The sequence below is a fragment of the Sipha flava genome, unplaced genomic scaffold (genome assembly GCF_003268045.1).
Source record: "Sipha flava isolate LNK unplaced genomic scaffold, YSA_version1 340_pilon_pilon, whole genome shotgun sequence".
NCBI lineage: Eukaryota > Metazoa > Arthropoda > Insecta > Hemiptera > Aphididae > Sipha > Sipha flava.
The window spans coordinates 223,387-237,873 of record NW_020273032.1 but is presented as its reverse complement, the minus strand read 5'-3'; the positions used below and the strand labels follow the sequence as shown (position 1 = coordinate 237,873).

Below are 14,487 nucleotides of genomic sequence, written 5' to 3'. Positions count from 1 at the left end.
TAAAGTCGCCAATATATATTGCTGGGTATTTGATCGTACTAAGAGCATAAAACCATATAATTTGTAATCAAGTTACCTATGTGTCCCAAGTAAACCGGTTTGAAGGTAGTTTATATTTTGCTTATAATATGAATTATTAATAACTTGATGATTCTGCTATCATCATCCATTATTATTAGTTACTTTCGGTGTGTGGTTTATTATGTACTGAAGTAAAAAATTATAATTTGTATTCTATGAAAGACTAAATATTCTATTTAACTCAATTGATACAGACAATTAAAATAATTTTAGCTATAATGTTACATTTTATGCATGTAAAATAGTTGTATTTTATGTAATTAATGTTAATTTTTTATTATATATTATGAATTAATAGTAAACAAATATTTATAGAAATTTATTTGTTATTGTAAAGCTCCCTGATACCAGTGAATTTGTTGTTCACAATAAATACGATTATAATATTCTTGTGCATCAGGTTCAGAGGAGAACAATTAGGCAGTATGGGTGCATAATTTTTTTTTTAAAAAAAGTAATTGAAGGTTAAACATGATGTAAAATAATCTTTATTTATTTGCCACAATTATATTTTAAGAATATATTTATCATAGTTTTAATAAAGAATATGATAATTTTAATTTGTATTATTTAATTTTGGTAAATGTTTAATACTTATCTTTAACCCATTATTTGTGTTCTTATTTAATTGTAACTATATATGCTTGGATATTAAACAGATATTAAGAATAAAAATATAATAAAACCAAATTTATAACATGCATTTGTGTACATTTTCATATTGTTATTGACTTAACGAATGGTTATAGTTAAGTCAATAACAATATGAAAAACATTTTCTGGAGGCAATACCCCAGATCACCTTCTGAAATAAACATTGACCGTGCGTGTCGGAGTCATCTCCGTGCTACCATGCACTCGATTACGCGGACGACAATCCAACGTCCAACGACGGCGATCTTACATTTGTTAAATAATCCGCGTCCTTCTCTCTCCCAAGGGCGACCATATAGGGGGAGGGTCAAGGAGGGGACGTGTTCTTCCCCCGATTTTTTCGAGTCCATCGTGCATTTATAAACAAAATATTATAATTAATAGTCTAATAGTTTTGCGTTACGCGTGGTTCAGGATTTTTAAAAAAAATAAATGAGTGTTTCAAGTGCGTAGAAAAAAAAGTGCGGCGAGTATGGATTGAAACGCACGGCACTGTACGGCGTACATTTCCAATTGCCGCGCAAAAAGAAAATCGTTCTACTCGTAGCAATTGCCCTCGCTCTCCGTTGGACATGAACAAAATACGACCAGGAACCGCTGCAGAGGAAGGAAAAAATAAATAAATAAGTAAAAAATATGGTTAGTGTATTGCAATCACAAATATATTTTTTTTGTACAGTATCGTATCTACTACGAGTCGTACGGCGAAAAATCAAAAGTTTAACATAATATTAATAAGCTCATCAGTTTTGTATTTGTACAATACATTTCTTTAGTAGTCCACACTGTAATTATTGTGAAACAAATATAAATGTTCACAATTGTATTTAGTAAACCGAAAAACGAACGAAACAGGAATTCTTATTTTTCTTAAGCATTGTAAAAAATTGTGATTTCCTTTATTATTTTTGTACGACATGAACACGCAAAACATCGGTAACCGTACAAAACAATGGTGTTATATCGATGTACGGTGGACGGATTCGACCGATAGAAAACACTGAATATCACCAATGTACGTGTGCTCTCTAGGATCAATTCATTTAAAAACCGCTATTCCGTGATATTGAAAACGTGAAACTCAAGATACATAAGAAAAAAAAAACCCGTGAAAATGCATATGAATAATACGAAGGTAAAATAATATGGCCAAACGAATTAACAGCACTCATTAAAATAAAAATATATTTAATATTTTTATTTTATGTTTTTATGTGAAACTTTAAGCGTATATGTTCTGTGCAACAGCTATATATATCGCTCGCAAGACGCGTTTTATTAATTTAATATTCGTGTTTGTTCCGCTCCGCTTGAACAGTAAAATAATTCATAATCGAAAAAAAACAAATTTAACAAATACGAATAAAACGAATAACAGTAAAAAAATAAAATTAAATTTATATTCAACGGAATATTTTACATACATGCACACTGGCACACTCACACTGTATGCGTGGAATCATATAGTATTATTACCGACGAGATGCAAAAAGAAAATAAGTGATCAAAGGCCAAAAATAATCTTATTACTAAATGCCAATTGGGAATGCATTTCTACAATATTATAGAAATAACGATTGGATTTCTAAAATAAGGACTGGATTATGCAATAGCGTGTTAGTGATACGCAGTTAAATGAACTTGAATCGTAAAAAAAGGGTTATAAGTTAATATCTGCAAGACATAAAGTTAAAGAAAATTTGTAGAAAAAAAAAATTACGAATTAACAACAGTTAGACAAGACTTTGACAAAAAAAAAATAATAATAAATAAATAAAAAATAGTAAAAATAATTGATTAATAATAACTTATCGAAAAACAATAACAAAAATCTTCAATTTAGCTATGACATTTAAACATTTTTCGTCGTCTCTTTCAATAGAGAAACGAAATAATATCAACATGTTTTTTTTTTTTGTTAAATGTCGATCGTTTGCAATAGCATATGCAACTGCCTGAACATGTTTCCTAAGTTCCCTTGGACCGTTTGTCGCTTTAACACAAATGACCGGATGTTCATAAGCGTATTGTGACACTTTCGACATTTGTTGTACCTATAATGAAAAACATATATCAATCAATAGATAAGATGATTGATATTTACGAAGTCGTAAAAAATCCCGAAACAGAGTAGTCATCGACTGTTTAGTAACAGTAATAAAAGTATTAAATAGACACTGGTATTCAATAAAAGCAAAATAATTAAATTATAATAATTATAGATCGGCTCTTCAGTTTATTTTTAAAAAGCAACTATACCTTTCTTCTTGCATGATATCGACACCTATTGCAGATGGCGGCCTTTGTATATTATTTTTAATAACAGGCATGAAGTACTGCAATATATCTCTGATAGCTTTGAAGCTAACATTTATAAACCTAAAAAATATAAATGAGATTAGGTAAGAAAAAGGTAATGGTTAAAAATATTTATTTTTTGACTCAAACCAATAAATGAAAATAAACAGAGAGGAACAACTTTTATTTAAAGCGAATTGCCCGAAATTCGTATTGTCTAAATGGCACAGTGTAAATATTCAGATATTTGTTACATTAGTTTTAATATAAATAACATATTTAGTATATAAAAATAAATCGCGTAGAACACATTAACGTACAATATGGGGTAATCTTAATTATAAATAAAAATTAATGATAGAGTATAATATTAAGTAAAATGCTATTTACATGATTTAATTAAGTATTATGGGTATAAATGTTTGTGTCTAATATTAAGCGTATCGCGTATGGTATTTAAATACATTTCTTAGAATTATAGTATACTAGTATTGAATATCAATATTTAAAACTTAGTTTGCTGTATTAAAATGTAATAGGTTTTTGATTTTGTTGTCCCATAATGGTACTTTTATAAAAATACATTTTATAATAATTAATTATAAACTATTATGAATTGTATGAAAAGTATAAAGAATACTTCGTCAGAGATGTAAAAGATTAATTTCATAATACATACATTAACAGTCAATACAATTCGGTACAAAGGATTAATAGGTTAAACAAGTATTCCGAAGGTAAAATAGTCATATAATATTAAAATATGTAATTTATATTATTGTTATTATTCAAAATAGGTATCACTCAGAAGAATAGTAGTAACAAGTACTCTGGCATCTTCTAAATGATTGATAAACTAGGATAAAAATAAAATTTATAGATAACCAATTAATTGAACAACTTACGCTTCATTGCCACTTTGAATCAAATCAGATATTGCAGGAAGTAACATACTACAAACATCAAGACACCAAAGTTTTCTAAAAATGTAAATTAAATACATTTTAAAATGAAATGACGAAAATGAACAAAATTCTGAGGAAAAAAAATTATAATTACGGGCTCTGTGTTATAATAGAAATAAGATCCGATATGATGGCTTCATCATTCATGGAAACAGCAGAATTGACTGCAGACTAAAAACATCAATTTCATCAGAAATTATACATATAAAGAGTAGTGTTAATTAAAAATATGAACAATTTATATACCTTAAAGTTTTTATTAGTCCACAGCGTTTGAATAATATTAAGATTGCGTTGTCTTTCTTTGAGCACTCCCATAGTGGACTTATGATTTTTTAGAAGAAATTCCACAATATCTTCTTCATCAGACATTGTATGATTTAAACTCTATAACAAATATAAAGTTATATTTATGTATATATTTAATTTTATTACGTAGAATAAAATTATAAGTTATTAGCTGAAATAATATCAAAGAATGTTTTTAATAAATTCTTGTTCACAAGTGTAAAAATCAATGATATAGAATATTCCATAATCAAATTAATTAATTTAAAGTAAATAGACTACTTATAATTGTTCATTAAAAAAAAAATTCGCACATTTGTACAAACATTTTTCATGTCTTCAAAATCATCCAAAGGTAGTGTAATGGTGCCCATAGGATCAGTCTTTTTATACTCTGGTGTAATTAAACTATCATCAGCCAACAGTCGTTTGTGATGAGGTATTGAAGACATTTCATTAGGAATTACTTTTCTTTGAGATTGAGGAGATGTGTACTTTGTTCCATAAGCAAAATTATCTAAAAAATAATCACACATGTATTGAAGTTTTCGTGCGATATTTATTGCATCACAAGTATAACATTACAAGTTAATTATTTGATAAAATTAATATTACTAAAATACAAACCACTTTGTCTAAATACTGGTAATGAAGATGGGCGTTTAGATAGATGTTCATTAGCTACATTTGAAGATACACTTCGCATTGAAACCGATGAAGATAAATAAGGATTGTGTCTTTTTTCAGAATGTTCAACATCAGGGGGTGATGGGAAAGGACTTGTTGGTAAAGGGCTTTGGTAATCATTCATTTCATACTGGGGTATATGGAATGAATCACATGGTGTGGACTCCATCGATGAAGTATCTGCTTCCGAATAACTACTATGCATCAAACCTTGAGACATATCTAATCAACACAAATATAAGACATATTTAATAATGTTTATACCAAAATTACAAATATATATGATTAATTTACCAAAACTATGTTTTCTATCTTCCAATTTAGCAGAATCTTCTACTGCTATATATTTATTTGATTGACTTTTGTTAACTTAAAAAAAAAAAAAAAATCAGATATGTAATAATTATGTTACATATTTTTTACATACCTTCAGAAACAAATATAGTATTTGGGTTATCTGAAAAAATAATTATGATAAATAAGTATTGTACACTGAATGAAAAATTAAATATAAAAAAAATTACCATCTTCAGATAATGGTGAAAATGGAGGTGGACTCCTATTCACTGAAAAATTATTTAAAGTTAATTTTTAATAAAAGTAATTTTTTATTAAAAAAACAAAAAAATGATTTTTAAAATAAAAACATTCAATTAATAGCTCAAACAATTAATTAATAAAACTTTTTTTTTAATAATTTTTTTAACATGTTAAGTGTAAAATATCAAGGCATAAATAAAACAATTGTATTCATATTAAAAGCCATAACTTTCAAAGAAGTATCTAAAGACACATGTTTTACTATGAAAATATAAAAAATATAAAATCACAAACAAGCCCAATAAGTTGAAAGATAAAAAACATATAAATATAAGACACACAAAGCATCAGAACAGATTTATCCACAAATAAAATTCTATATTATGTAGGTACAACGTTTTAGTTTGATATGATTAAATTTGATTGATTTGAATGATTAATTTGAAAATTAAAATGACACATCTCATAAAATAATTTATTTGGTAGATAACCGAACTACATTTTTTAATTTTTTTTTTACTTATATGAACATTTTATAAGAATAATACATTTGTGAATACATCTGTTTTGGAGTTATGAACCTAATATCAGTTATAGTTTAAATTATTCCAGTGAAAACCGGAAATATCTTGTATTTTAATATAAAAAATTGATCCATTCACTTTTTAAAATCAAATATTATAATATACAATACAATACAGTATGAAGCATATATTATACATACACATAAAATTACATATTGAAATGGGTTTACCAGTAATTATATTGAAAATTGTTGATTATCATTAAGTTTTAGTTCTTAAAAAATTATTAAATAATATTATTTTAATTTGTATTTAATATTTATATTAAATTAATTAATTAATTAAATTTAATATTTAACCATTTCGGTTTTAATATATAATTTAATATACCTAATTAAAAATAAAAATATTAAATATTTATTCAAATTTTAATACAATACTTATTATTTTATTTAACTAGTAACACTTAAATAAATAGATATACTTACATAATCTACTTGGTTTAAATGCTAAATAATAACATATTAGGTAATTATCAATTTGTTATATATAATAATTACTAAAGCAAATTAGAAGACTTACATGTTCTATTTGGTTTAAACACTGAATGGTAATCATGAACATTATTAATTACAGTATTGGTATCTTCTTCGATGTCAGTTTCACTTTCATCAATCAATTTCATATTAGTTCTAAAAATAATAAATACATTAGCATATTTTAAGATATCTGATGCTATGGTTAAGTAATTAATATTTTTTTCATTAATATTTAGTATCATAACATATATTCTTCAAATAACCAATACTATGAAATATTTTTTTTAAATATATGTAATATATAATTATTATCTTATTATATTATGCATTAATTTCAAATATTTATAACACAAATTAGTATTTTATGTAATACTAAACAGTAAATAATATACAATTTAAAAAATTAATTAATTATAAATATATTCACATACTTTGGTTTAATCATTTCTCGAGTTTTTTGTTTATTAAAACTTTTCCGAACACCAGTATCTCGTGTAAACATTGTATTAGTATTATTCTTTACCGACTTATCAGGTGGTGAAAATTGATTTTTAAATGGATATTCTTCAGGTAAATTAATTAACCATGTTGAAACATCTGTTGATAAATGTGAAGCTCCAACCTAAAATTTAAAAGATATTATAAAATTTTAAAGGAAAATCAGGAATCCAATTAATACATTAAAATAAAAATTTAATTAGTTTAAATATTTATATCATGATACATAAATAGGTAGGTAAATATATGATACCTTTATCGTTTCAATATCTTTATTAACTTACAATTCTATTATCTTTTACAACTAACTCGTTTACGTTTCCCCATTTCACAACTACAGAATCACATACTCTTGTTGGCTCTACACCATACACACCAAGATAATCAGTACCTCCACCATATAGAACATCTCCTTTATCACTAAATTGCAAACACCTAAAATACATTAAATATATACAAATCAATAAATGTGTCAAATCAATAAATTCCTGGAATTTTTCAGGCAAATAAAACATCATTAGTAAATGTATAAAGGCTTATCAACAAATACAAAATAAAATAATACTTTTGTCAATTACCTAATTGTAGAATTTTCTGTATCTATTTGTGAAATAATACTAAATCTTTCCAAGTCTAATATAACAATTTTATTGTCTGTACCACTACTAGCTAATAAAAATACTAATGGATGAAACTGTATTGAAGTTACTGTTCCTTTATGTAGTTTATCAAAAGCATGTATCATGCGTCCAACTCGCAAATCCCATATCTATAAAATATACAGCAACAAATGTAAAATAATTTATAACAATAGTATATAATGAAAAAGAATATATAAGAATTATTCAACAAGAAAAAGATCTTAGGCTTAATTGATATGTATTAACAATTATATCAGTAGACCAAGGATGTGTTGGATTAACGAGATAAATCAAGACTTGAAGATAATGAATATAGAAGATTGGAGGGATGTGATCCAAGATAGGAATTGTTAGAATATTGTTTAGTGTTATTTTATACATTACATTATAATTTATAAACAAAGTAAAAAAGAAATTTATTAAAAAATATTAAAAATAATACTTTGAACACAAATGTAAATTGTTTTAAATCTTTTAAATACATTACATTTTAAATTACTTCGCATAGAAGCTACAGATTTTATCATTTTTAAGTATAATTTGACAGTATATTTTGAGATCATAGTTCTATTTTGATAGGCTTATTTAAACAAAATGCGTAGTTGATAAAAATCCTTAGAATAATCCCTGATAAATATAAAGGATATAAATTTTTAATTCAATGTTATTTATGAATATTTATTTAATATATTTTGAGACTATATATTTTTGTTTAATTAACTTCAGTTCTATATACATTTATATACTATAAAACTACTATTTTACTACATTTACATACTCTTAGATTGGATGAGATACAAGAATAGCTAAAAAACATAATAATAACATTGCATTATTATGAGTCTTTTGAACTTGTAACTAAAATACCATTGTACTCGAAAAAAAAACGATTCAGAGCGAATGAGAGATTGGTTGGATCATATTATATTTCAGTATTTTAGAAATAGTAGAAATTTCTTAATTAGGTAAAAGGTAGATTGAGCTTTTAATCTTTTAAATTTCTCGAAAAAATTAATATTCATGGTTAGCAACTCAACAACTAATATCCTTTATAAAAATTCGTTGTAATATCCGACTTTAATTTAATTTTATAAGACTAATTATTTTTGCGATTTTTCATTGATTTTTTTTTTTTTTTTTTTTTGCTTCAAAGACAATGATATAAAAAATACTGAATCCAATTTTCAATGCCAAAGTATAAATATTTAAAATTGTATGAAGACTATAATGGTATATAAAGTGGATTTTTATTGTTTTATCAAAATGTAATAATTAGACGCTCTTCGTTTTCTTTTTTTTTTTTGTTAGTAAAAAATATGTATGAGGAACTTAACATTAAGTTTTCAATCAATTTTATCAATTCAAAATTATTTTATCTATATTTTTAATAAAAAGCTATGAAAATATATACATTCCAATTTTCTATAAAAAGCTCAAAAAAATCTTTTAAAAAGCACATCATCTATTTCAAATGGCGATATAAACATTTATTGAAAATATTATGTATCCACAATTATTATTTTTTTTAAATAAATAAAAAAAAAATTTGATTTTGTTGAAAACCGGTATTTCGTAAATTTTTTCGCATTTTTATAACTTTACATTAATTTTATGTAATTAATATGTTAACTGTTAGGAAATCAATGAAACAACTCTCATTAAAATATCAACTAGACAACATTTTCTATCAAATATCTCTTATGATTGTGAAGATGAGAGCAATTATTTTGGTCGAAATCGTAGACACAGGCTCAAAATAAATAAATACTAGTAATCGGTATCAAAATAAAATGCGATAGTAGGTTTGAATTTTAGTTGTTATTTTAAGTGTTTTTTATTTTTTTTTCTCGATTCTTCTAATGGCTCAAAAAATACCAAACTAGAATTAATTTCCTATATTTTTCATTTTATTTAGTAATAATCAGAAAACTCATTCAGTCAGAAATCGTGTACACAAACACACATAATAATAATACCATACTTTCTTTCACTCAGAATCTAAAAAGGGTATTGATAAATTAATTAATTCCAATGATCAAAAATGTATAAGTTAAATATTAGGAGCATTTGTATTTTATTTTATACCTTTGAAATTATTGAACTGAACATTAAATAAATATCCTTAAATAGTTATAGAAAGTATATTGATAAAAATTCAATTTATGATTAAATTTATCCTTTTTTCTTTTTTCTGTGACTTCAACATTTTTTTTTTTTTTTTATTAATATTTTTATATATAATAAAAATTCATAACATATCTACATAAATGAACTATTTTCATAAATTAATTACACTGTAAATTTTAAATAAATAAATATTAATTTACAGAAAAATAAAAAAAAAATATTAAAATTAAATATTTTAGAAATTATAAAATATGGTGAATACATGCATATTTCTGTAATTTTTATCCATCAAATGTATTTGTACTTGTTGATTCTTGAGATCACTAACCTTAACACTGCCACTTTCATCACCAGAAGCAATCCATAGACCATCGGGACTGTACTTCAAACTAGATATTGAAGAATCATGACCTTTGTACATTCCTATGCAATGTGAATATCGATAATCCCACAACTATGTCAAAAATACATTTTTTTAATGAATTAATATTTTACATAGAAAAAAGTTTTTATTAAATATAATTCTACTAGATACTATTGAAACTAATATAATATTATAATATGATGTTCATGTACGATATGTTATAATAAACAATATTTTTTTTAAATACAAATGTCACATATGTAAAATATCAGATTAATATCTAAAGTTATATTTTATACATTGTACCTTAACATTAGTATCCCTAGAACCAGTAACAAAGTATGAAGATGATGCAAATGGAAAAAAGTCCAATTTTGTAACAGCTGATTTATGCCCACTGAATGTCTTAACTTTTTTTCCTTTAGTCAAATCCCATACTTTTAAACCTCCTGTTTGGCTTCCAGCGGCCACTAGATATTCTGATGCATCAAATTGTACACACTCAATTGGTGTCACGTGACCACATAAGCTCTATAACAATGTGTAAGTATTAAACTATTTGAATACATACATATATATTTTAAAGTTATTTACATTTTTTTCACAACTTTTAATGAATACTAACAAAAATAAAATAAAAATATTACCATAAAACATGTTTCACTATCAACTTTCCACAAGTTTACTTTATTATCAGCACCACCTGTAGCCAATACTAAACCACTTTTTTGCCCAAGTGCCAAACAAGTTACATTTGCATTATGAGCAGTAAATTCTTCTGTTTAAATATAAAAGTAAATACAATTTTTATTAATTAAATCATTTTTAATTTAATATTATAAGAAAAAATAAAAATAAATTAACTGGTATAAATATTAAGTAAGTCTTGAGAGTTATTATTTTTAAATTGGAACAGAAAATCAAAAAATTAATTATAGTTCATTTTTTATTACTAAACATGAATAATTATCTGTTAAAAAATATATTAGTAACATTTTGAATTGAATGAACTAATAAGTTTTAAGACATATACCTATATATTTATGTGCTAACAAATAAGAACATATATTCATTATAAATACTACATTATGGGAAGTTGTGCAAGTTAAATCAGTAAAGCATCAGTAAAGAAAATCGGCAACTTTATCCACAATTTTACAAATACTAACTTATTTAATGAATCATCCTAAAAAATTTGTAATACATATTTATGTTATTTATTAGTATTAATACTAATATGTGCATATTAAATTAAACAGGTTAAGCATACAAATTCCCAATTAGAATAATACACCTGTTTTATAATACTCATGTGACTGCCAAATTAAACTTGATAAATCAAAAATGAATAATTTTGAATATTATTTTTAAAAAAAATGTTGATTACATTTTTTTCACTAATATTTAAAATATGTAAATAAAATATTTAGATTTATAATGACTTAAATAATATTAATACTTTGCTAATTAAAAACTTAATATTTATAGTTAAATTTTTAGTTTAATACATTAATTTGTACTTACGTAATTTACGAATATGTTTGTTAGGGTTTGCCATATTAAAGGCATGAAATCTGCAAAAAAAATATATTTATTTTTTAAAATTGAATAAAAAAACATAGAATTTTAATTATATAATTCTCTTTTTTAATCACATAATATAATATAAAAATCCTAGGGGTTGTCAATTTTTCTTTAGTTATATCAAATATAATTAATATTCTAGAGCAGCAATTTACAACCTGTGTACCACAAATTAATTTCAAGGGAACCACCATTCATGCAACAATCAAAAAAATGTATTAATAAAATTTAGGGTACTCAAAATTACAAAAAAATTGTATATATAAAATTCCTTACAATTTTTTTGTCAATTTGACTAAAAATACTTATACTTTAGAATTTCTGTCGAAGTTTGATTTCAATGTATAAAATTCTTTTAAAATCAACCTTTGGTAAAAATTCATACATTGATTAGGGGGTGCCGGGGGGAAATAAGTTTTCAGAATTTATTATATATTAACACTAAAATAATGATTCAAATGATTTAATCGTAGCTGCATATGAAATAGACATATTATTTAACTTAGAAGAAAAAACAATTTAAATTAATCACCTATACATATACCTACCTATATAACCTAAATATATTTGATAGGAAATATAATACAAAAATATATTACAATAATATAATATAAAAATATATAAATATAATACAAAAATAAATCAGAACAATTTGGATGATTCAAAATAAAAACAATGCAATCTGAAGCACTATTATTTACATAATATTAAATGTGCATTTCTTAGGTAAATCAATAAGCAAATAATATTAATGACTGAGATAAACATTAACTATTGATAATATTATTTTGATTAAGGAAACTATTAACTTCAACAATAAATGCAATAGATAAGCTACTAATAACAGTTGATTGTTTTAAAATGTTTCTACTATTTCAAACATTATAATTGCACTTGAACAAGATTATTTTCATACTGTAATATTATGAGTCAACAGTATAATCTTAACACAATTTGACAATACAATTTTTATTTTAATGAAAAACAAACAAATATTTATGATAGTGAAGTTAATCACTAGCTGTAATCATAACATTAAGAAATAAATGTTAACATGTTAAAAAATGTACCTGTTAATAATAGAAAATATACTGAAGCTTACAGCATGAAAATTTAAAAACAAATTCATAGGATTCAGTGATAATACAATTGAAAAAATCACAGACAAGCGTAGAGAATTCAGCTGAAATTAACCTAATTTGCTTCTAATATTCTGAGTTAACATGATCACACAAATTTTACTATGGCAATTTTTAAACTATTCCATCCAGATGCCTGTATCGACAATATTGGTTTTGACCGAATAACATGTTTTAATATTGAAACCTGTGTAAAAACACATATCGTTCTCGATACAGTTCTCGGGCAAGTAACGGTGGGTGCCTGTACTTGAACAAGAATCAAAGTAACTCAATTCAAATACTTGAATACTTGAGACAACAACATTAGGGTTGCGGCGGAATGCCGTTTCTAGTAGTAAAGACGTTCGTTGCTTCGACACGGATTGAACGTTGACGACCTTTATGCGGCCGGACAGAAAAACATACCGTCATTAACGTCGGCGAACCAACATAAATGTGTGTCGGTTCTCACGGTCTTTTGAGTCGAAGTGGAACTCTGTCACAGCAACAGCAGCAGCAGCAGGTGCGGAGAACTTTGGACGAACGCGGAAGAAACGGAAAATCCGCGAAAACCTACCAACCGATGGGAAATCGGATGTGCGCGACACGTATCGTCCCGAGCTTTAAACCGTTCGTTACGGGTTCGACGAGCGATAAACAGCGGACGTCAGACACATTCAGTGTACAGCGCGCATCGGTGTTCGCACCATCTTAGTTGCCCGTTACGAGGACAACGTTACGTTCGTTGGCGATACTATTATTTGTATTTGCATTTCTGTTCTCGCTGATAACCGGGCAACCGTGTGATAAGAGCGTGGCGTTCCGTCGCGGCCGCGGCGCAGTGTAAGCGATCGCGTTTTATCAACGAACCGCCGTGTCGACGGGTTCGCGAAGGGGGAGGGACGTCCCCGGACGATCGCTCGCAGCCAAACCGTGCGGTGGTCCAGAAATGGGACTACATTAAAAATTAATTAAAAAACAATTAATGATAAGAATTTAATGAACACTGCAGAAAAAATTAAGATATACCCCCGGGGCCCCTGTGTCTCTCTCCACGGCCATGGGCGGCGGCATCGGACAAACGATCGGGTGCAGCCGCCGAAACGTTCTAGGGCTGCGGTGTGCGCGGCGGCAAAGGGACCGCGCAGTCACACGTCGCGTCGACTCGACCCCGTAGAAAGCGGAGGGCCCATCGTCGTAACGGTTTCCGACGCCACAACGGCATGTCGGTTCTTGGCGACGAAAAAAAAAATATTTGAATTTCTTAGCGTGTCGGTGCGAAACGATTTTTTGAAATTCGTCCGCGTTCGTTTAACACCCTTGACTGTTGACACGTTCACGTGTTCGAAACAAATGTTTTAACGGTACAATCAAACCCGGATTATGATAAATTTGGGGCCCGTCATCATAATCAAAATATTGATGATCTACACATAAGAATATTTCAAAGACAAAAAAAAATTATATTCTAATTTATAAATTTATTTCTTGTTTTTTTTTCGTACAAAAAATAAAAATTTTGTTTATATAAATAATTTTTGCTTTCTTATTGGGAAACAAACCATTTAATTATATC

The 14,487-nt window shown here is 26.3% G+C and overlaps 1 protein-coding gene across 3 annotated transcripts; it reads right to left on the bottom strand.

Moving 5' to 3' along the window:
- Positions 1-1,363: 1,363 nt before the first annotated feature.
- LOC112687322 (katanin p80 WD40 repeat-containing subunit B1) lies at positions 1,364-13,720 on the bottom strand. 3 transcript variants are annotated; one of them, XM_025559957.1, is made up of 20 exons: positions 13,338-13,720; positions 11,731-11,780; positions 10,854-10,984; positions 10,513-10,737; positions 10,171-10,296; positions 7,653-7,843; positions 7,359-7,509; positions 7,008-7,198; positions 6,620-6,729; positions 6,526-6,546; positions 5,498-5,539; positions 5,401-5,430; positions 5,268-5,342; positions 4,914-5,195; positions 4,601-4,803; positions 4,245-4,385; positions 4,093-4,169; positions 3,939-4,013; positions 2,995-3,114; positions 1,364-2,789 (listed from the first exon to the last, which is right to left on the bottom strand). In XM_025559957.1, exons 2-20 carry the CDS (start codon positions 11,762-11,764, stop codon positions 2,654-2,656), a joined length of 2,361 nt encoding a protein of 786 aa, XP_025415742.1. In that variant the 5' UTR covers positions 11,765-11,780; positions 13,338-13,720; the 3' UTR covers positions 1,364-2,653. The 3 variants fall into 3 exon arrangements, with proteins under 3 accessions (XP_025415742.1, XP_025415743.1, XP_025415744.1); XM_025559958.1 differs by having other exon boundaries at positions 4,613-4,803; XM_025559959.1 differs by lacking the exon at positions 6,526-6,546.
- Positions 13,721-14,487: the final 767 nt, after the last annotated feature.

Excerpts from the sequence above, each read along its gene's own strand:
- LOC112687322 (XM_025559957.1), bottom strand. The coding sequence starts at position 11,764 with ATGGCAAACCCTAACAAACATATTCGTAAATTAC. Across the intron at positions 7,844-10,170 it reads ATGAAAGTGGCAGTGTTAAG|ATATGGGATTTGCGAGTTGG; the intron begins GTTAGTGATCTC and ends TATATTTTATAG. Across the intron at positions 6,547-6,619 it reads GTTTAAACCAAATAGAACAT|CATTTAAACCAAGTAGATTA; the intron begins GTAAGTCTTCTA and ends GTTATTATTTAG.